The 24,355-nt window shown below is 46.9% G+C and overlaps 1 protein-coding gene across 1 annotated transcript in view; it reads right to left on the bottom strand.

Annotated features, from left to right (window-relative positions):
- Nucleotides 1-24,355, bottom strand: part of LOC134910905 (probable cation-transporting ATPase 13A4) — a 350,913-nt gene that overhangs the window by 91,197 nt on the left and 235,361 nt on the right. Inside the window, exons 22-25 of the mRNA XM_063919292.1 lie at nucleotides 11,335-11,377; nucleotides 5,992-6,101; nucleotides 3,449-3,545; nucleotides 1,933-2,005 (exon numbers count right to left, since the gene is read on the bottom strand). Of these exons, the coding sequence (XP_063775362.1) occupies nucleotides 1,933-2,005; nucleotides 3,449-3,545; nucleotides 5,992-6,101; nucleotides 11,335-11,377 (323 nt within the window). The remainder of the gene's footprint in view (nucleotides 1-1,932; nucleotides 2,006-3,448; nucleotides 3,546-5,991; nucleotides 6,102-11,334; nucleotides 11,378-24,355) is intronic.

The raw sequence follows: 24,355 nt of genomic DNA, 5'->3' as shown, positions 1-24,355 counted from the left end.
AGACGCCTTTTCTTCGAAGAAGAATCATCATTTCGGCCATTACCTTGGTAAAGACCCGGGGTGCCGTGGACAATCCAAACGGCAGCGTCTGAAACTGATAGTGACAGTTCTGTACCACAAACCTGAGGTACCCTTGGTGAGAAGGGCAAATTGGGACATGGAGGTAAGCATCCCAGGAGACGGTAACGCCACTTGTTTTGATAAGCGTGTGAGCGCCTTATCTACCCTAGGGGGTGTTTCCCAACGCGCCCTAACCTCTGGCGGGAAAGGGTATAATGCCAATAATTTTTTAGAAATTAGCAGTTTTTTATCGGGGGAAACCCACGCTTCATCACACACCTCATTTAATTCATCTGATTCAGGAAAAACTACAGGTAGTTTTTTCACACCCCACATAATACCCTTTTTTGTGGTACTTGTAGTATCAGAAATGTTCAAAACCTCCTTCATTGCCGTGATCATGTAACGTGTGGCCCTACTGGAAAACAAGTTTGTTTCCTCACCGTCGACACTGGAGTCAGTGTCCGTGTCTGGGTCTGTGTCGACCATCTGAGGTAACGGGCGCTTTAGAGCCCCTGACGGTGTTTGAGACGCCTGGACAGGTAATAACTGATTTGCCGGCTGTCTCATGTCGTCAACAGTCTTTTGTAAAGTGCTGACGCTATCACGTAATTCCTTCCATAAGACCATCCAGTCAGGTGTCGACTCCCTAGGGGGTGACATCACTATTACAGGCAATTGCTCCGCCTCCATACCATTTTCCTCCTCATACATGTCGACACAACGTACCGACACACAGCACACACACAGGGAATGCTCTGATAGAGGACAGGACCCCACTAGCCCTTTGGGGAGACAGAGGGAGAGTTTGCCAGCACACACCAGAGCGCTATATATATACAGGGATAACCTTATATAAGTGTTTTTCCCTTATATAGCTGCTGTATTGATTAATCTGCCAAATTAGTGCCCCCCCTCTCTTGTTTTACCCTGTTTCTGTAGTGCAGGACTGCAGGGGAGAGTCAGGGAGACGTCCTTCCAGCGGAGCTGTGAGGGAAAATGGCGCTTGTGTGCTGAGGAGATAGGCTCCGCTCCCTTCTCGGCGGCCTTTCTCCCGCTTTTTTAAGGAAAAACTGGCAGGGGTTAAATGCATCCATATAGCCCAGGAGCTATATGTGATGTATTTTTCGCCATCTAAGGTGTTTTTATTGCGTCTCAGGGCGCCCCCCCCCCAGCGCCCTGCACCCTCAGTGACCGGAGTGTGAAGTGTGCTGAGAGCAATGGCGCACAGCTGCGGTGCTGTGCGCTACCTTATTGAAGACAGGACGTCTTCTGCCGCCGATTTCCCGGACCTCTTCTGTCTTCTGGCTCTGTAAGGGGGCCGGCGGCGCGGCTCTGGGACCCATCCATGGCTGGGCCTGTGATCGTCCCTCTGGAGCTAATGTCCAGTAGCCTAAGAAGCCCAATCCACTCTGCACGCAGGTGAGTTCGCTTCTTCTCCCCTTAGTCCCTCGGTGCAGTGAACCTGTTGCCAGCAGGACTCACTGAAAATAAAAAACCTATACTTAAACTTTTTCACTAAGCAGCTCAGGAGAGCCACCTAGTGTGCACCCTTCTCGTTCGGGCACAAAAATCTAACTGAGGCTTGGAGGAGGGTCATGGGGGGAGGAGCCAGTGCACACCAGGTAGTCCTAAAGCTTTTACTTTTGTGCCCAGTCTCCTGCGGAGCCGCTATTCCCCATGGTCCTTACGGAGTTCCCAGCATCCACTAGGACGTCAGAGAAAGAACCATTTCTACCTTACCATGTAAACATGTGTGTGATACATACACCAAATATATGAAACCTGGTAAAACATCCTCAGAATCTATTAAAACATTTTCATACCATTACCAACATCTGTCAGTGACAGTTATTGTTAGAGATAACTCACTTGTTAAGATAACTGTGACAGTAATAGCAATGTCCTGCATCAGATAATGATAATTTCCAAGTAATGTTTGTTTCTGGGGAGAAAAATAATGATAACAAGAACTGTATTGTATCAGTTAACATAACACATACAGATGTAGCCATGCTCATCTTACTGCGATGCGGCATGTTGCATCATGCCAGGCTGCGACTATTCGATCACTGGCTGTGAATAGTCACTGCCTGGTATGCCATGCAGCAAGCTGTGTTGCAGCATGCTGCATCACAGCAAAGAGGAACATGGCTACATCTGTATGTATCACAATGAGCACATTACATATTTCCAGTAAAAACATCGTAAATTGTGGGGTCTATTCATGAAGCAATGGAAAGTGTGGAGAAGTGAGACAGTGGAGAAGTTGCCAGTTACCTTGGTATACCCCCTTTTGTTATTAAATGGGGCCCACAGTCTAGATATAATATAAAATGTTTAAGAAATTCATTTTTCATAATTCTTTTAAACATGCCCATGCTAGCAAACTACCTAAAATATAATTGCAATGGGCATGATTCAGATGCTTGGACCTGTTATCACTTATATGTTGATGCAGAAGGAGGTGTCATGCCTTCTGCTTGCATTAGTACACAGCATCATATCATCTGTGACATTGGTGGTCATTCCGAGTTGTTCGCTAGCTGCATTCGTTCGCTGTGCATCGATGACGCTAAAAAATGGCAGTTCTGCGCATGCGTATGAGGTGCAATGCGCACGCATGACATACTATTACAACGACCGATGTAGTTTCACACAGAGTCTAGCTTTGCTTTTCAGTTGCACTGGCAGCCGCAGAGTGATTGACATGAAGTGGGCGTTTCTGGCTGTCAACTCACCGTTTTCAGGGAGTGTTCAAAAAAACGTAGGCGTGCCAGGAAAAACGCAGACGTGGCTGGGTCAAATGCTGGGCGGGTGTGTGATGTCAAATCCGGAACTGAATGGGCTGAAGTGATCACAAGCGCTGAGTAGGTTTGAAGCTACTCTAAAACTGCACAAATTTATTTTGTAGCCGCACAGCGATCCTTTCGTTCGCACTTCTGCTAAGCTAAAATACACTCCCAGTGGGCGGCAGCATAGCGTTTGCACGGCTGCTAAAAACTGCTAGCAAGCGAACAACTCGGAATGACCCCCATTATCCGCAGATACGACAAAGAGGCGGGGAAATCTCCATCATCTAACAGAAATCCTGGCCTCGTCCCTCCCGTACAACATTGGCGACATGCCACTATTTTGGGAAATGGAGGCCATAGCTGCCCCCTCCCAGCACCCAAATGGCATCAGACTATCAACCACTGACAGTCTGATGCAGATCTACATGCTATGTCACAGACTCATACTGCACATGTGCAGTACAGGCCCGATGCATGCACAAAGTACTGAACATCTGTAGTTTGCTGCATGTGACTCACTAGCGTCAGGAACTGAATCAGGCTCATAGTTCACATTTTATGAAAACGCAGAAAACAAATTTGTGTATTCTTACCCAAAATAGTAGCATCATGCAAATGAGTTCCACCAGGGTATACATAATGAGGTATTTGAACAAACACACAGAAGTAACAAGGGCATTTCTTCCTTCCCTGTGTGCCAATGAAAATATATTAATGAATATAACCGTACAATGCAGAAAGGAAAAAATCTACTTTTTAAACATGCTAATTGAAGTGGACATTAATATATCCTATTACTAACTGGGCCTTATTCAGTTTGTTAGAAAACTAAGAAAAGCACACTAATAGGCAAAACCATGGCCCTCATTCCGAGTTGTTCGCTCGCTAGCTGCTTTTAGCAGCTTTACACACGCTAAGCCGCCGCCTACTGGGAGTGAATCTTAGCTTCTTAAAATTGCGAACGAAAGATTCGCAATATTGCGAAAAGACATCTCTGTGCAGTTTCTGAGTAGCTCGAGACTTACTCTGCCAGTGCGATCAGTTCAGTGCTTGTCGTTCCTAGTTTGACGTCACAAACACACCCAGCGTTCGTCCAGACACTCCTCCGTTTCTCCAGCCACTCCCGCGTTTTTCCCAGAAACGGTAGCGTTTTTTCCCACACGCCCATAAAACGGCCTGTTTCCGCCCAGAAACACCCACTTCCTGTCAATCACATTACGATCACCAGAACGAAGAAAAAACCGTGAGTAAAATTCCTAACTGCATAGCAAATTTACTTGGCGCAGTCGCAGTGCGAACATTGCGCATGCGCACTAAGCGGAAAATCGCTGCGATGCGAAGAAATTTACCGAGCGAACAACTTGGAATGACCCCCAATGTGCACTGCAGGGGAGGCAGATATAACATATGCAGAGAGAGTTAGATTTGGGTGGGTTATATTGTTTCTGTGCAGGGTAAATACTGGCTGCTTTATTTTTACACTGCAATTTAGATTCCAGTTTGAACACACCCCACCCAAATCTGAATTTCTCTGCACATGTTATATCTGCCCCACCTGCAGTACAACATGGTTTTGCTTATCAGTGTGCTTATTTGGTTTGCTAACAGCCCTGAATAACCCCCTTAGTTCAGTTCACTTAGGTCTCTCATTCCTAACAACAGCCTTAAAGCCTTGTTTTAGGAATTATTTTTTGGATATCAGTACTCCCAGCACTGTATGGATAGTAATCCCTGGCTTGAGTTGCTGAATCGCTGCAGTGGAAATGAGCAGAGTGCACTAGATTTGACGCTACAGTTTAACATGTATCCCTTTCATTTTCTTGCAATTTTGTATTACACGTTTTTATACAAACATATATTAGATAATTTGCTTAAATGTACCCACACACCAGGGAACTATCTTCTTTTAAAAACTATACCAATTTTCAAGCCTACAGTACATTTTATGTCTTAGGACACCTTAATGTATTATATAAATTTTTTTTTTTAGGGCAGATGGCACTTTCTTTTGATTAATATGGGAACAATGGACCTGATTCAATAAGGATTGCAAATTCTGCTAAGTGGCAGAGTTTGCAATCCTTTCGATCGCATGCTCCCCCCCCACCCCCCCTCCCCCCCGACCACCGCAATTTCAGCATGATTGCATAATTTGTTGATGCTTCCGGCCGGTGCAGCCTGGCTGCGACCACAGAATGCCTGCCGCCATCTTTGTAATCGCAGCAGCTACATGTGATGACACGCAGCTGCCCCGATCATGCCCACATCATGACCCAGTTCATCTGCTGCCACCTCCGTTTCCCAGACGCCACCCCCACAATGCTCTGTCTCTGCCTAAAATAGTTGTATCTTAGGTGGAGCTATAAACAGTACCTAGGCCTTATTAAACTATTAGTTTAAATCTAATATACACCATTGGTTTATATTTAATATACACAATCCATACCTCCCATTGACCCATTCCAGGAGGGACAAAATGTTCTCTACCTGGACTTCCCTCTTAATGTATAATTGTAATCATTTTTGTTGAAATACCTGTTTTATCAATTAAATAGTTCAACACCTGATGCCAATCATATATTAAAAGGGTAGTCCAGGCAGAGAGCATTTTTTTTCTCATGGAATGGGTCATATTGAGAGGTATGCACAATCTAATATACACCCTCCCCTGTCCACCAGGGCCCCCCAGTCCTAAGTGCCCCAGGCCCTCCCAAGGCTTAATCCGGCCCTGGTGTACGGGCGATATGTCTGTGAACTCCGTTGTTCACAGACACATCGCGTTGGCCCTGCAGCACAGCCAACAGCCAATATATCTACCGATATATTGGCGCATCTTTGTGTGTGTATGGGCGATCAGCCGACTGCCTGCACACATGCTGCGGCAGCCGGCGGTGATTGACAGCTAAACTAGCGGGCGTGTGTTAAGGTCCAATGAGCAATCCTTTTAAAAATGTTGTACCCAACATCCATAATGTGTATACTTTTACCTAGCATGTATAATGAAGTATATCTTATCTGTTTTTAGCTTTACTGGTTGTCTACGGCAATGTATAATGTGTTGTTTACACATCCAAAATGTTATGGTGTCTCTAAAGTAAATTTTTGAGAAAAAATACATTTTACTTCAGTAACTTACTTCAGTAATTTTGGAACACATTCAATGTTTGGGATTTTGGATGTAAAAGGAGAAGCCACTGAAGCTTCCAAATTGGATAAAGATATTCCCGCATGAGCCCTTTTCAATGCCTGAAAAAAATTGGTTAATTTCATTGATCAATGTATTAGCACTATAATGTACTCTATATTATTACACCATTATAATGTTTATCATTCCTGATAAACAAATGTAAAATGTATCAATAAAGAATACATATAACATGATTAATCCCCCTTTCAGGCATACTTTAAAATACCTGGTTTTGCACATGAACGGGCATCAACCCGGGATTTTGTAAGTCTGAAAGGCTATTCACCAGGGTTTTTCCCAGGACGGAATGTACGTGTATGTATGAGTGTGACATGTATGTATATATGACATGTATGTGTGTGTATGATTGTGACGTGTGTGTATGATTGTGACGTGTGTGTATGACATGAATGTGTGTATGATTGTGACATGTGAGTATGCAGCCTGGTAGCTCCATACTTGCCTACCTGACCCTCTCCATGAGGGAGAAAATGCTCTGTTCCTGGACTTTCCTGGTAATGTATGATTGCCATCACCTGTGGTGAAACACCTTTCTTATCAATTAACTAGCTCACCACAGGTGATGGCAATCATACATTACCAGGAAAGTCCAGGAACAGAGCATTTTCTCCCTCATGGAGAGGGTCAGGTAGGCAAGTATGGGTAGCTCTGGCTTGTAGAATGTCAGGGCAGACCCGGCTTATCTGTGAAAAGGGACGACCCGGAAATTTCCCTGGTCTCAGGTGTAATGTGAAAGTGGGTCTCCAGCAGAATCTTGGGATTTTGCTGAAGTGAAATCTCAGCGTCTGAGCACGAAAATATGTCTGGAAGTGGTATAAGAGAATAAAAAAAAGTGTCTATTTAGTCCGTCCAATTACTTATCTGTACTACATATGCAGACCAGTGGCGTAACTACTGCCCCCGCTGTCCTCGCGGTGGCTTGGGGGCGAGGGGCTGCGGGGGCGCCACTGACTTTGCACAGATTGACATGCGGACGAGCGTCCGCATGTCAATCTGCGGTCTCCTTCCCTCCGCTGCTGTAAGGAGGGACACGGAGCGCACATCGCGCGCCTCTCCTGTGTCCCTCCCTGGCTCTCCCCCGGCCTGTCTAATAAAGGAAGTGCCGTTCGTGAGCTCTGATTGGCTCACGAACCGGCACTTCCTTTATTAGACCGGCAGGAGAGCCAGGAGGGACACAGGAGAGGCGCGCTATGCGCTCCGTGTCCCTCCAACACAAAGGAGCGGGGGGGGGGGGGAGCAGGCACTGTGGGGGAAGATCTGGCACTGGGGGCATATACTTGGCACTGTGGGGGAATATTTGGCACTGGGGGTGGCAGGCACTGAGGGGGCATATGTGGCACTGTGGGGGAATATCTGGCACTGGGGGCATATACCTGGCACTGTGGGGGAATATCTGGCACTGGGGGGAGCAGGCACTGAGGGGGCATATGTGGCACTGTGGGGGAATATTTGGCACTGGGGGGACCAGGCACTGAGGGGACATATGTGGCACTGGGGGGGGGGGGGGGTATATGTGGCACTGGGGGCATGTACCTGGCACTGTGGGGGAATATCTGGCACTGGGGGCATATACCTGGCACTGTGGGGGAATATCTGGCACTGGGGGCATATGTGGCACTGGGGGCATGGCCCTAGCAACAAGCACTACCCCCTAGCAACGAGCATGACACCCAGTGCATGAAACCCCTGGCAACAAGCATGACACCCAGTGCATGAAACCCCTGGCAACGAGCATGACGCCCAGTGCATGAAACCCCTGGCAATGAGCATGACACCCTGAGCATGAAAACCCCTGGCACCGTGCATGGAACCAAGAGTATGAAACCGCTGGCAACGAGCATGACACCCAGTGCATGAAACCTCTGGCAACGAGCATGACACCCTGAGCATGAAAACCCCTGGCACCGTGCATGGAACCAAGAGCATGAAACCCCTTGCAACGAGCAGGTAATTTAAAAGTAATTAGAAGCCTTACTGTAGAACTTAATGTGTAATGGGCATTACGGTGTGTGGCATAATGTATCACGGACATTGCGGTGTGTGTCATAATGTGTCAGGCATTACGGTGTGTTGTATACTATATCACGGGCATTGTGGTATGTGGTATAATGTCTCAGGATCATTGTGGTGTGTGTCATACTGTGTCACAGACATTGTATGTGCTATAATGTATCAGGGGCATTGCAGTGTGTAGCATAATGTATAACGGGCATTGCTATTCCTGTCATAATGTGTCACAGGCATTACGGTGTGTGGCATAATGTGTCGGGGGCATTACAGTGTGTGCATATTGTGTCATGTGCATTATTGTGTGTGGCATAATGGCTAAGGCCATTGCAGTATGTGGAATAATGTATACTGGGCATTACTATAAGGAGGAAAAATTACAAATAATGTAAGGGGCATGAATCAGGATTATTTTTCTTTCCTGTGGTGGCTAACGTCTGGGCGTGCAGGTTGCAAAACTGGGGTATAAGGTAGTCTTTTCCTGCAATGCCACGCCCCTTTACGCGAATCCACGCCCATTTCAATGAAGCCACACCCCTTTTTGGCGGCGCACGCCTGCGGCGCGCGCATATTTGTCCCTTTACTAGTGCCAATTATGGGGGGTATGGGGGGGGGGGGCGCCGAAGGATTTTTTGGCTTGGGGGAGAAAAATTTCTAGTTACGCCACTGATGCAGACCCTCCAACATGACCCGCCTCACTTGGTACAAAATGCTCTGTTTCTGGACTTCCCTCTTAATTTATGATTTCCATCACCTGTGTTGAACTAGTTAAATGATAAGAAAGCTGTTTCTGCACAGGTGATGGCAATAATAAATTAAGAGGGAAGTCCAGAAACAGAGCATTTTGTACCTAGTGGGGCGGGTCATGTTGGAGGGTATGCATATACAGGGTTAGTGTTTGCTCTGGTGTAATAATAAATAATGCAGCTCACACTCCTGGACACGAACAGCAACCATATGTCATAATGATAAATACCAATATCTCAACATAGATCACAGTGATTGTCATGCTGCAATATTTAAGCAGTTTAAAAAGGATAATAGACGAGGAAGGTTACTATAGGGAAAATACAGACAAGGGAGGTCACTAATAGGAATACACAAACAAAGGGGGGTCACTAAAAGGAATATACAGGCAAGGGGGGGTCACTGTAAGGAAAATACTGACAAGGTGGGACTATAGGAAAATACAGAAAAGGGTGTCACTATAGGAAAAAAACAGACAAGGGGGTCACTATAAGGAAAATATAGACAAGGGGGGTCACCATAGGGATTATACAGACAAGGGGGAGATCACTATAGAGCATACTGTATGCAGGAAAGGCAGTCACTGTAAGGAAAATAAAGGCAAGATGGGTCACTAAAGAAAATATAGGCAAGGGGGGTCACTGTAAGGAAAATACAAAGAAGGGGGTATCTATGATGAAAATACAAACAAAGGGGTATATATAAGGTAAATACAGACAGGAGTGGTCACTACAGGGAAAATACAGATAAGGGCGGCACTATAGAGAAAATACAGACAAGGGTGTAATCTATCATGAAAACAAAACGGGGGTCACTATAGGATCAATACAGACAAGAGGGGTATCTATACTGAAAATACAGACAAGGGTGTATCTATAATAAAAATACAGACAACGGGTGTTCTTTAAGGAAAATATAGAAAAGGGGGGTGCTATATGGAAAATATAGATAAAGGGGCCACTATAGGGAAAATATAGACAAGGGAGTAACTATAAGGAAAACACAGACAAGGGGGTATGTATAAGGAAAAACAGATAAGGGCAGCACTAAATAGAAAATGCAGATAAAGGGAGTATCTAAAAGGAAAACACAGACAAGGGGGTCACTATAAGGAATATACAAACAAGGGGGTCACTATAGGGAATCTACAAGCAAGGGGGATTACTATAGGGAATATTCAGACAAGGGGGCTATCTATAATGAAAATTCAGGCAAGGGGGGTATCTATAAAGGAAAATACAGACAAGGGGGATCATAATAGGGAAAATTCAGTCTAGGGGGGCACTATAGAGAAAATGCAGATAAAGAGGGCCATCTATAAGGAAAATACAGGCAGGGGTATCTACAAGGAAAATACAGACAAGGGGGTCACTTTAATGACAATACAGGTATGGGGATCACTATAGAGAAAATACACACAAGAGGGTTACTGTAGGGAAAATACAAACAAGAGGGGTCACTATAGCGGAAAATAGAGACACGGGGGTCACTATGAGGAAAATACAGACAAGGAAGGCACTATAAGGAAAATACAGACAAGGTAGGCACCATATGGAAAATACAGAAAAGGGGGCGATATACGGAAAATACAAGGGGGACCACAAGACATATTTTTCAAGGACACCGTTTTTTTTTTAATTTTCCCTGGGTGCCATTGACCCTAGTTATGCCTCTACATCTAAGTCTTGGAATATTTGGAGGCTGATTTAAAGTTTTCAACTATGTTAAATCTGTCATGATAAAGAGAAGGCCAAATTAAATGTATGCACCAGGTCTTACAGTGTGTATACTAGTACTAAACCAGCGACCAAAGACTCCTAGATTAGATAAATCAATTTCAACCTGTTTCTAGATCCTTTTCCAGAATTTTCAAATTTAAAATTATATTTTCAAGCCTGCTTTCAGACATTTTGCAAGAACTAAATAGTATGCCTGTTAATCACTGGGAAACTTACCAACATTCACATATGCTTATTATCCCCCGTATAGGGGCGTAGCTGTGCGCATTGGGGCCCCATAGCACAGTTAGTCAGGCCCCGCCCAGCCTGACTGCCCCTTGTAAATTACTCAGAGATCCCCTCCCCCCCTGTGGACTACCTGCAGCAGGTGGGCACTCACCAATGGGGCGCCGTTATCTGTAGTGTGCTGCTGCCTGCTGAACTACAGCCACATCTGCTGCTCTCTAGGTGGACGCTGAGAAGGGGAGTGCTGCCCGTGGTCCAATGATGTCCCTGCAGACTCGGCCACGTCTCCTCCCAGCGTTAGTTATGACTCAGGAGAGGCAGATCCAGCCTGGTGAGCAGCAGCACAGCACACTTGTACGGTAAAAGCAGCCAGCAGGGCTCAGCAGCTAGGTGCAGAGGAAGGGCTTAGCTCCAGAGACGGCTCAGGCCCCATAGCAACCGCATCCCCTACACCTATGGTAACTACGCCCATGCCCCCGTACATGTATGGATAACCTGTTACATTTGCTTGCAAATTACATAAACCAGCATATTATAAAATAGGATTACTTACCCCACAGTCATTAGCTCCATCTCCACACATACCAACGTAGTAACTAAAATAAATAAATACATGGTAGAACATGTGAGGTTACATATTTTCAAATGTGCAAAGTTTGAGAGGGGTGGGGGGGGGGGGGATGCTTCTCCATGTCACAATAGCTGCTGTTTTCACTAGCAGTGTCTACAATTCTGTCTGCTACCTGGAAATAGTACAGGATCAGAAATGTTACTGTACATCACATTATATGCAGTTATAAAGCTGATATTCAGAAGTCAACATACAAAATGTTGACACCAGAATGTAGACATGGTCTGAATATTGACATGGTCAGAATGTCCTCATTTAACATGTTGACATTCACAATGACCATACTGACATAATAGTGACACTATAAGAATGTTGATACTGACAATGTCGACAGACTATTTTAGAATTAGGATTAGGTTAGGGTTAGAGTTTGTGATAGGCTGCGGTTCTGTCTATAATTGGATTAGGGTTAGGTTGCTGTTAATGTTAGGGTTAGTCGGCAATTAAGGTTAGGGTTAGGTTTAGAGTCAGATTAAAAAGGAGTGTTATAGTAGAGTTACCATGGCTAACACTCTTTCTGAGAAGTACATTGAGTTCCATAGGGAAACATCGGAGGTGTAGAGTGGATCTTGATCCAGAGGCACCAACAGGCTAAAGCTTTAGGCTGTCCCAGGATGCATTGGGGCCTCCTCTAGTTTTGTTAACCAATCCAATGCAGGAGCAGGTAGGAGAGAAGGTAGATGTTAGTCACATAGAACCACATTCTCACAACAGGAGAAGGTACCAGCAGCTAATGCCATACAAACCCAAAGAAGCTACGTGCGTCAGGGTGGGTGCCCTGTGGAAACCCAATGTACCTCGCAGAAAGAGTGTAAAATACCTTAAGGCTACCATAACACTCCTTTTCTGCAGCAGGGTACATTGATTTCTACAGGGAAACATCGTGGATGTCCTAAAGCAGTTCCTCAAGGGAGGGGACAAGCCTTAGCGGTTATGAGAACCCGGCGTCCAAAGGAAGCATCCTGGGAGGTGGAAGTATCAATGGCATAGAACCTAATAAATGTGTTCACTGAGGTCCACGTAGCCGCCTTGCACAATTGTTCTGCGGATGCGCCAAGGCGGGCAGCCCAAGAAGGTCCAACAGATCGAGTAGAATGGGCTTTAATAGCAGCAGGAGCTGGGAGACCAGCCTGCGCATAAGGTTTGCTTATTCACAGGCCAGCCACATTTGTGAAAACCAAACAAGGCAAAAAGGATTATCTTACCGCCTGATAGAGGCTGTCCTCTCCACATATATACGGAGAGCCCTTACCACATCCAAAGACCTCTCTTTGGAGGACAAGTCTGAAGAGATAAAGGCTGAAACCACAATCTCTTGGTTAAAGTGAAAAGATGACACCACCTTAGGTAAATAACCCAGTCCAGTTCTAAGAACTGCCCGGTCATGGTGAAATATCAGAAAGGGCGGACGACAGGACAATGCGCCTAAGTCCAGCACCCTTCTTGCATAGGCAATAGCCAGCAAGAGCAGGACCTTGGCTATGAGCCATTTAAGGTCCGCTGACTCAAGAGGTTCAAATGGAGACTCTTGCAGGGCCTTTAGTACAACAGACAGATCCCATGGAGCCACAGGAGGGACATAGGGAGTGTCACGCCGCCGCCCCGTCCGCCTTACTTACCTCTCCGGGCGCGCTGGTCCTCCCTGCGGCCGTCCTCGCTGGCGGCTCCCGGCTTCCGTCGCTCGGCCCGGCGTCTGGGTGGGTGACGTCATCAGGCACTTCCCACCAACCGGATGGTGGTGGGAAGTATAAATTCAGGCGTCAGGCACTGCATCAGTGCCTGAGTATCATCTATTCTGCCTACAGAAGTTGTGATCTCCAGTGCTCCCGCATTCCTCCGTGCCTCCAAGCATCTCCGTGCCTCCAAGCACTTCCGTGCCTCCAAGCATCTCCGTGCCTCCAAGCACCTCAGTGTCTCCAAGCGCCTCAGCGCCTCCAAGCACCCCAGCGCCTCCAAGCGCCTCCAAGCACTTCAGCGCCTACAAGCACTTCAGTCTCTCCAAACCCCAGTGCACTTTAGCGCAGTTTGTGCCTCCAGCACCTGGTATTCCTCACTGATTCATCAGCACCTTTCAAGTTCTGTCTTTCAGGAGACCTTCAGCGTCCACGCGTGCCTCCTGTCTGCAGACCTGATCGTGCATGAGGAAAACTTACATTCGGCCATCTCTGCTGCGGCCCAGTTGCGGTTCCTCTTCCCGGTCACCGGAAGAAACCCAGAGTCCACAACACTCCCAAACCAGGTCAGTGATAGTATACTCAGGCCTTATGGACCCGGGGGATCGGAACACGGACTCAAGTGCCATCCAGAATCTGGCTTCCCGAGTACAAAGTCAGGAAGCGGCACAAGGTCAGGTGATGCAGTACCTCCAGGAGTTGTCCGGGCGTCTGGATCAGATTCAGGTGTCCCTAGCCTCGGTAATTCCAGCACCAGTTCCAGTAGCCGCACCAGTTGCCGCTTCCAGCAATGTTCGGCCATCGGCCGGTGCCACTCCGGGCCTTCAGCTGCCTACTCCGTCCCGTTATAATGGGAATCCTAAAAATTGTCGTGGTTTTTTAAACCAATGCGAGGTACATTTCGAGCTACTTGCACATAACTTTCCTACAGACCGGTCCAAGGTGGCATATATTATTTCTCTGCTGGAAGGATCTGCCTTGGATTGGGTGTCTCCATTATGGGAACGTTCTGATTCACTAGTTTCCAATTACTCCGAATTCATCACGTCTTTTCGACGAATTTTTGACGAGCCCGGCAGGATGACTTCGGCCTCTTCTGACTTGCTCCGCATCCGTCAAGGCTCCCGATCCGTGGGTCAGTATGTGGTTCATTTTCAAACCATTGCCTCTGAACTTCGCTGGAATATTGAGGCTCTGAGAGCTGCTTTCTGGAACGGTCTCTCTGATCGCCTGAAGGATGAGTTGGTCACTCGGGAGCTTCCGGATTCTTTAGAGGAATTGATCTCTCTCTGTGTCAAGGTAGATCTCCGGATGCAGGAACGTGGAGGTGAACGTAGTCGATCGGATCGTTCTAGGTTCCAGCTTCCCCCTGCAAGGCAAGCGGTGGTCCCAAGTCCGGACGAACCCATGCAAATTAACCGATCCCGATTGTCCCCGGAGGAGCGACAGCGTCGTCATGAAGGTAAGCTCTGTCTGTACTGCGGAGCTGCGGGTCACTTCATCAAGTCCTGCAAATCCCGTCCGGGAAACGGGCAGGCCTAGCTTGTTCCGGAGGAGTCAAGTTGGGGGTTACGACCAAATCTTCTCCGACTTCGGACTGTTTGCTTCCTGTAACGTTAACCACTAAGGTTACTTCCAAGTCTTTTGAAGCCCTGTTGGACTCCGGGGCTGCGGGGAATTTCGTTTCTTCTCTCTGTGTCCAAAGCCTGAATTTGGAAGTACGGTCCATCGAACGGCCTCTTTCCTTGACAGCTATCAATGGTACTAGGATATCCAAGGGTATCATAACAGAGCGCACGGTTCCAGTTAAATTACAGGTCGGGGCTCTACATCAAGAATATTTGGAGTTCCTGGTGATTCCGGAAATGCATCACGATCTGGTTCTCGGAATGCCTTGGCTCAAAATTCACAATCCCCATATCGATTGGAAGACCGCACAGATTCGGTCTTGGAGTTCTTTTTGTCATGCTAACTGTCTCACCCCTGTCTATCCGCTTCGTGTTTCTATTAAGGCGGAGGAAGAACTTATCCCGGAGGCGTACCAAGAGTTCAAGGATGTGTTCTCGGAACAGGCGGCTGACCAGTTACCACCCCATAGGTCTTGGGACTGCCCCATTGACCTCATCCCAGGGAAAATGCCGCCCCGGGGTCGCATTTATCCCCTGTCCCTTCCAGAGACACAAGCTATGTCAGACTATATCAAATCCAATCTTCACAAGGGATTCATTCGCCCCTCTATCTCCCCGGCTGGAGCGGGCTTCTTCTTCGTGAAAAAGAAGGACGGGGGGTTAAGACCATGTATCGACTACCGCGAAAAAATAAATACCCCTTTCCTCTAATCACAGAGCTATTTGATAGAGTTCGTGGTGCCCACGTTTTTCCAAGCTCGATTTGAGGGGGGCATATAACCTTATACGCATCAGAGGGAGATGAATGGAAGACCGCCTTCAATACCTGGGATGGGCATTATGAGTATCTGGTGATGCCGTTCGGTCTTAGCAATGCTCCTGCTGTCTTCCAGGGATTCGTCAACGAAATCTTCCGAGACATGTTATACCTAAGTGTCGTGGTATATTTGGATGACATACTGATTTTTTCCAAAGACCTTGCTGAACACAGGATACAGGTCAAAGAGGTACTCCGCCGTCTACGCGAGAATCATCTCTATGCCAAGATATCCAAGTGTACCTTCGAAGTAACATTAATACCGTTCCTCGGTTATATCATCTCGGGGATGGAGCTTCGCATGGACCCGGAGAAACTTTCCGCAATTCGGGACTGGGCACAGCCACTCTCCTTGAAAGCAATACAAAGATTCCTGGGTTTTGCGAACTATTACAGAAAGTTCATTAGAAGTTTCTCCACCATTGTTGCACCCATTACCGCCTTGACGAGAAAGGGTTCCAACCCGGGTTTGTGGCCTCCCGAAGCCATAGAGGCCTTTTCCCACTTGAAATCGGCTTTTATGTCCGCTCCAGTACTCCAACAACCAAATTTCGAGGAACCTTTCTTCCTAGAAGTTGACGCATCCTCGGTCGGAGTTGGGGCCGTTCTTTCTCAGTACTCCTCAGATAAGAGATTACATCCGTGTGGTTTCCACTCTCGTAAATTCTCTCCGGCTGAACGAAATTACACTATTGGAGACCAGGAACTCTTGGCAATTAAATCTGCCTTGGAAGAGTGGAGATATCTCTCAGAAGGGGCCAAACATGTGATTACCATTTACACTGATCACAAAAATTTGTTGTACATAAAAACCGCACAGTGCTTGAATCCTCGCCAAGCTAGATGGGCACTCTTCTTCACTCGATTCTCTTTTGTTATCAAGTACCGAGCCGGGACTTTCAATACTAAAGTGGATGCACTGTCCCGTTCACAAACTACCACAGATGAAGAGGATTCTTTTGAGCGGAGTTTAATTCTGAATCCAATTTCTGTCTCCGCTGCCTCAACTACTTCAGGTCCTCCCCCTGGAAGAATGTCCGTACCAGCTAAATTCCGGTCGAGGATACTACAGTGGGCCCATATCTCCAAGTTTTCCGGTCATCCCGGCGCCCAGAAGATGTACAAGTTTCTGCAAAGATCCTACTGGTGGGATTCCATGAAGAAGGATGTACAGGATTACGTTAATTCTTGTCCACAGTGCACACAGCATAAATCTCCTCGCCTACCTCCTGCTGGGTTACTTTGTCCTCTGTCCATTCCTATGAAACCCTGGACTCACATTTCCATGGACTTCGTCACCGACTTGCCCTGTTCCAAAGGTTTCAACACTGTCTGGGTGATCCTCGACCGTTTTTCGAAGATGGCGCACTTCGTTCCATTGACTGGTCTGCCGACAGCTCCTAAATTAGCTCTAATATTTGTCCGAGAACATTTTCGGTTGCATGGGTTACCTCAAGAAATAGTCTCTGATCGAGGGGTACAGTTCACCGCAAGGTTTTGGAAAACTCTCTGCTCGGCCTTACAAATTAAATTTAAGTTTTCGTACGCTTATCACCCCCAAACTAATGGACAAACGGAACGAGTCAATCAAGACTTGGAGACTTTCCTCCGCCTGTTTCTCTCCCCTTCACAGGACAACTGGGTAGAGTTATTGCCTTGGGCAGAGTTTGCACATAACCATTCATTTCATTCCTCCACTAGCGAATATCCGTTCTTCATCAACTATGGCTTCCACCCACAAGTTCCAGAATTACCAATTCTTCCAACAGGAGAGGTTCCAGCTGTGACTTCCACTCTACTACACTTCAGACAAATTTGGAGTAAGGTTCATGCTAGTCTTAAAAAGGTTTCTGTCCGATACAAGTTCTTCGCGGACAAGAAACGGCGAGCCGCTCCTCAATACAAGGTTGGTGACAGGGTATGGCTCTCCACACGTAACCTCCGGCTAAAGGTACCCACCATGAAGTTCGCCCCAAAGTTCATCGGTCCTTACCCTGTGCTACAAATCCTGAATCCTGTGGTCTGCAAGTTGGGATTACCTTCTCATCTACGCATACCAAATGCCTTTCATGTTTCTCTCCTTCGTCCTCTCATCCTTAATTGTTTTCATTCTAAGCCCTCAAGCCCCACTTCGGTAGAAACTGAAACTGGGACAGACTTCGAGATCAAAACTACTCTGGACTCTCGTTATCTTCATAAGAACCTGCAATATCTGGTAGAATGGAAAGGTTATGGTCCTGAGGAGAGAAGTTGGATAGGAGCTTCTGAGGTCTCAGCTCCTCGACTAATCCGAATCTTCCATGCCAAGCACCCTACGAAACCTGGGAAGTGTCCAGGGGCCACCCCTAGAGGAGGGGGTACTGTCACGCCGCCGCCCCGTCCGCCTTACTTACCTCTCCGGGCGCGCTGGTCCTCCCTGCGGCCGTCCTCGCTGGCGGCTCCCGGCTTCCGTCGCTCGGCCCGGTGTCTGGGTGGGAAGTATAAATTCAGGCGTCAGGCACTGCATCAGTGCCTGAGTATCATCTATTCTGCCTACAGAAGTTGTGATCTCCAGTGCTCCCGCATTCCTCCGTGCCTCCAAGCATCTTTGTGCCTTCAAGCACCTCCGTGCCTTCAAGCACCTCCGTGTCTCCAAGCACATCCGTGCCTCCAAGCACCTCCGTGCCTTCAAGCACCTCTGTGCCTCCAAGCACCTCCGTGCCTCCAAGCATCTCCGTGCCTCCAAGCACTTCCGTGCCTCCAAGTGCCTCAGCACCTCCAAGCACCCGTGTCTCCAAGCGCCTCAGTGCCTCCAAGCGCCTCAGTGCCTCCAAGCACCTCAGTGCCTCCAAACGCCTCAGTGTCTACAAGCGCCTCAGCGCCTCCAAGCACCTCAGCGCCTCCAAGCACCTCAGCGCCTCCAAGCACCTCAGTGCCTCCAAGCACCTCAGTGCCTCCAAGCACTTCAGCGCCTACAAGCACTTCAGTCTCTCCAAACCCCAGTGCACTTTAGCGCAGTTTGTGCCTCCAGCACCTGGTATTTCTCACTAATTCATCAGCACCTTTCAAGTTCTGTCTTTCAGGAGACCTTCAGCGTCCACGCGTGCCTCCTGTCTGCCGACCTGATCCTGCATGAGGAAAACTTACATTCGGCCATCTCTGCTGCGGCCCAGTTGCGGTTCCCCTTCCCGGTCACCGGAAGAAACCCCGAGTCCACAACACTCCCAAACCAGGTCAGTGATAGGGAGGCTGAATCCAAAGGACACACTGAGTGAAAGTATGAATATCAGGTACAGATGCAATTTTTCTCGGAAACCAAACCGACAAGGCAGATATGTGAACCTTAAGGGAGGCCAGACGAAGACCTAAGTCAAGGCTCGCTGCATAAAAGCCAGGATTCTGGATGTTCTGAATCGATATGCATCATAATTCCGGGCAGATGCTGGTTTGCGGGCCTTCAACATAGTTTGTATAACCGCCTCGAAGAACTCTTTGGCCCTCAGGAGTGATGCTTCAAGAACCACGTCGTCAAAGCCAGGCTGGCCAAGTCTGGGTAGACACAAGGACCCTCCATGAGGAGGTCTGGCTGCTGAGGAAGTAGAAGAGGGACACCCTGTCGACAGACCCTGCAGGTCTGAGAACCAATGCCGTCTGGGCCACGCTGGAGCGACTAGAAGAAGCATTTCCCCTTCTTGCTTGAACTTCTGTAGGACCCTGGGCAGGAGTGACACTGGAGGGAACACATAGAGCAGCCGAAAGTTCCATGGAATTGCCAGTGCATCCATGAACGCTACTTGAGGATCCCTGGTCCGAGATTCAAAGACCGGAACCTTGTAATTGTGTCGAAACGCCATCAGTTCTACATCTGGTAAGCCCCACCTGTGCACTAGGAGTTGAAAGACTTCTGGATGAAGACTCCCCTCTCTGGCGTGCACGTCCTTGCGACTGAGGAAGTCCGGTTCCCAGTTTAGGATGCCTGGAATGAACACTGCCAATATGGCTGGCAGATGGTGTTCCGCCCAGCGAAGGATTTTTGACACTTCCATCATTGCCATGTGGCTTTGAGTGCCACCTTGATAGTTTATATATGCCACCATGGTGGCATTGTCTGACCGTACTTGAACAGGTCTGTTCTGTACTAGAGGCCGGGTGAGCGATAGCGCATTGAACACAGCCTTCAGCTCCAGAATGTTTATTAGGAGGAGTGATTCCTCCTTGGTCCAACAACCCTATAAAGAGTATTGCTCCAACACCACACTCCATCCCCTCAGACTGGCATCCATTGTCAGCAGGACCCAGTCGGGGATCCAGAAAGGACGGCCCCTGCTTAATTGCTGGTCTTGTAGCCACCAGGTCAGCAACAGATAAACCTCTGGAGTCAACAAGATCTGATCTGCTGAGGTTGGCTATCCCACTTGGAAAGGATTAACCTCTGTAGAGGGCAGGAATGAAATTGAGCGTACTCTACCATGTGGAATACCGACACCATCGGGCCAAGTGTATGGACACTCTTGGGCGACAAAAGAAGTATCTTATCCTGTCCTGAAGCTTCAGGACTTTTTCTGGAGACAGAAACAGCCACTGACTGTGTGTGTCCAAGAGTGCCCCCAGGTGCACCATGCTCTGAGCTGGGACCAGCGAGGACTTCTTTTAATTGACGAGTCACCCGTGGGCTTGCAGGATTATTACCTTCAGTTGCAGATGACTGAGGAGGACATTGTAGAAATTAGCTAGAATCAGCAGGTCATCCAGATATGGCAGGATTCTAACTCCCTGATGACGGAGATGGGCCGTCATAACATCCATGACCTTGGTGAAGATCGAAGGAGCTGTGGCCAGTCCAAATGGCAGAGCCTGGAATTGATAGTGAAGGTTGCCAATGGCAAACCACAGAAACTGCTGATGCGACATGGCAATAGGTTTATGCAGGTTCCATAGCCAGCACAATTGAGCGCAACGTTTCCATGCGAAACTTGGACACTCTCACAAATTTGTTCAGAGATTTGAGGTTGAGTATAGGCCGGAAGGACCCATTGGGTTTTGGGACTAGAAACAGGGTTGAGTAATAACCCCTGTCTCTCTGGGACTGAGGTACCAGCACAACTACTCCTGTAATCAGGAGAGAACTGACAACTGTTTGCAAAGCTTGCACCTTTAACGGGTACAAATGGAGAACCATGGTGCAAAACTGGCGAGGAGAACGCCTCTTGAAAGAGACAGCATACCCGTGAGAGACAGCTTACAGTACTCATGCATCTGAAGTGGTCTTTAACCAGACTTGGGCGAACTGTAGAAGTCGGCCGCCCCATCCTGGGGTCCCCCAGGGTGAAGCCCGCCCCATCATGCGGCAGTCTTGTCCTGTTTAGAAGCAGTCCGACGGGAAGCCCAGGATTGTTTTTCCTTAGTCTTAGTGGTTTTGGGAGCATGAGATTGTCTCGGGAATGCCTGACCTTTTGCTTTCCCTTGAGGCTGAAAGGAACGAAAAGTGGCACCTTTTGCCTTCTGTGCAGAAGGATTAGTATTTGGGAGAAAAGCAGTCTTCGCGGCCGCTAATTCAGACACAATTTTATTCAGGTCTTCCCCAGAACAAATGTCCCCAGTGAAGGGGACTACCTCCAAGGTCTTTTTGGAGTCTAGGTCCACCTTCCATGACCTCAACCACAGAATACAACAAGCCAGGACAGACATAGTTGACGCCTTGGCTGCCAACACACCCACATGAGAGGATACCTCCTGAATGTAATAGGTGGCGATGCTAATGTGAGGTATTGTCTGGCATTGTCGGAGATATCCTTGGGCAGCTCTTCCTCTAATGCCTGAACAACGCTTTAATACCTTTTGCAGCCCAAGAGGCAGCAATAGTGGGCCTGTGCACAACTCCTGGGAATGTCGACCTTATACACAACACCCCATGAGAGTTACAGTGACATCCGGATGTCTCCAAGAAATTGAATTTCCAGAGTCAGTCTCTGTTATACCAGGGCCACGTGATGATAATGTTGACCAAGCTTGCTATCCAAGCAAATCATTATCTCTCAACATTTATAATGGTCTTTGTGTCTCAACTAGTGGTTGTTGGTTACATGTTGTTAATCTCAAGGTGTAGTTACAGTAATCACAAGCAAAGGAGCCAAACACAGCTTGCTCAACAAACCTGCACTAGCAAACGGTGTATACAATGGAAACATAGTCTTAATGGGTGCAGTGTGTGCAGTGCACATGGAACCCTGGGGCCAGGGGTGCCCACACTGCACATCCTGCACCCATAAATTATACTTTCCCCTCCGGAGTCCACAGTGGCGGACCAGCAGAGTGTACACAAATCACTTGGAAAATGGGAGCAGCGGCCATTTCAGAGTGATTTGTGCATGCACACTGGAGATGTCCCCAGGAACAAGGTGCAGGCGCCATGTTCCCGGAGACTTGCATGTGCGCACTAGACTCCGGCATTATGCCGGAGTCTACTTGCTGCCGAAGAAGAGGAGATCTGCAACGGAGGCTGCATGCAAATCCCCTCTTCTCTTAAAATACCCCTGAACAGAAACAAAGTACTCTTCCCCAGGTTAGTACTTAAAATGTATAATATGGAAATAATCATCTAAAAATGATCAAACTATATCCATGAGGATTGTGAAAAGCTTTACGTCATTAACATGGAAAATGAAAGACCCCAATTAGATTCATACTTGTATTGCTTACAAAAAACATCTACAGATGTAGCCATGCTCATCTATTCTCCATGTGGTGTGTAGTGTGAAAAACTAGTCACATTACGTTTGCCTGCACCTTGTCGCAGTGTGATGTATTCAGTCACAGTGTAATGAATAAAGTCTATTTCAGGTGCAATACTAGTGTTCCTCTACCAGGTGTCACTTTTGAAAACCACCATTGCGCATGTGTGAAGTCTCCATTGTAAAGTCAAACGATGCTTGTAGTTTAAGAAGTACTATTTTAGTTGATCTCTACATTAATTAGAAATGTGAACACAGAAAATGATTGGCTCAACGTCTCCAATGCACACAAAGAAAAGCAAAGTTCAGAGTTCTACACAGCTCTCTAAAAGAAGAAAAAAATAACAATTAGTGATAGAGTTAGGACACCCAGCACTATAAAAAAATTACAATGCGCAACATCACTATGTCACTACAGGTGTCAGTGACCTGTCTCCATAGCTCTTTGGCATAGTTGTATCGCTGACGGTTATCATGCCCGTGAGCTAGGGTTGATTCCCACAAAGTACACACTTGTTAGTCTTGGTATTGTATATCTGTGTAAAAAGTAGCAATCACAGGGGGGGGGGGGGGGGGGGGTTATAGAATTTTCCCAAAACAAGTTCTGTTGTGCTTCATATACAGACTCAGACATACACACAGATATACATTCCAATTAGAAAAAAACTGCAGATGCTAATTTATCATCTTATTCACAGCGCTATGTGAATAGGATGTACAAACACCTTCTGCTGATTAAAATATGTGCCATGCCTGTATTCTGTCTGAAATCCCGGCTGTATCTTCATATGGAATGCTATGTAACAGTGATTTCGAGGAGAACACTATAACGTAGAATTTCGTTAGCTACATCTGCAGTCTCACACTGAATATAGGTATGACACATATCATTTTAATCATTAGAAGTTGCTTGTGCGTCCTATTTGCATAGCGATGTGTATAAGATGCATATATGGCAAGAAAAGACCCCCGACGTTAGCAAAGCTGCCTGGCAAATGACAGCTCACTCATGCCAGACATCTCTTGATCTGTAGATGCATGCACAATGCTAACATGCCTAACAACCCTTCTGGGTTCCCTTCCCCCAACCAAAGCCAGCATGAGCCATTCATTTACATACAGTGGTCTACCGACCGAGTTGTGTTTGTCATTTACTAAACAGTACACCCAGTTCGTGAAACCAGCAGTCTCATGGGGTATGGGATCAGTGGTGGGGGAAACTGCCTATTAAAGCAATGGGGAGGCCCAGGAAGAAGTACAGTAAACTCAGTCTCATAAAGATAACACTCTTGTTATTTGAAAAGCCACACTGGTATATTTGTGTAAAATGTAGCAAAATATCTGTGTAAAAAGTAGCAACCACAGTTTTCTTCTAATTTTCCCAAAACAAATTCTGTCTTGCTTTATATACAGATTCAGACATGCACACAGATATACAGTAAAAATTAGAAATAAACTGTGAATGCTACTTTTTACACAAATATACATGTGTGGCTTTATTCAATTACGAGAGTGTTATCTTTATAAGACTGAGTTTACTGTACTTCTTCCCAGTCCTTCCCATCGTTTTACAGGCAGTCTGCCCCACCACTAATCCCACGTGATTTCACAGACTGGGTGCACTGCTTACAATACCCAATACAAGCGTGTCCTTTGCTTGATTTGAAGCCTAGCTCACAGGCATGGTTACCATCGGCGATACCACTATGCTACGAGAGCCTTGGAGACAGGTGATTGGCACCTGCTGTGACATAGTGATGTCGCTCATTGTAAAAAAAAGTTTATATTGCCGTGTGTCCCAACTTTATTGCTGATTGTAATTATTATTTTTTTTGCTTTTAAAGAGCTGTGTAGAACTCTTAACTGTGCTTTTTTGTGTGCATTGTAGAAGCTGAGCAAATATTTTTCTGTGTTCAAATGTATACTTAATTTAGGGATCATTTTATACAGCGCATCAGGGGAAGTTTCAGTTGTAAGGCATGTTTTCACTGGGTTCCTGCCCTTCTGGTGATTTCGTACTCCACCCTCCATTTTTTTTGTTCCATTCTGTTTTCTATGGTGCATTGCTTTCTATTTGCAGTTCTATTTGAAGTTCTAAATGTGTTCTTTTCGCCT

This window comes from Pseudophryne corroboree, chromosome 4 (assembly GCF_028390025.1).
Source record: "Pseudophryne corroboree isolate aPseCor3 chromosome 4, aPseCor3.hap2, whole genome shotgun sequence".
NCBI classification, from domain to species: Eukaryota; Metazoa; Chordata; class Amphibia; order Anura; family Myobatrachidae; genus Pseudophryne; species Pseudophryne corroboree.
The sequence above is the reverse complement of the archived record's forward strand: the minus strand, read 5'-3'. Positions and strand labels throughout refer to the sequence as shown.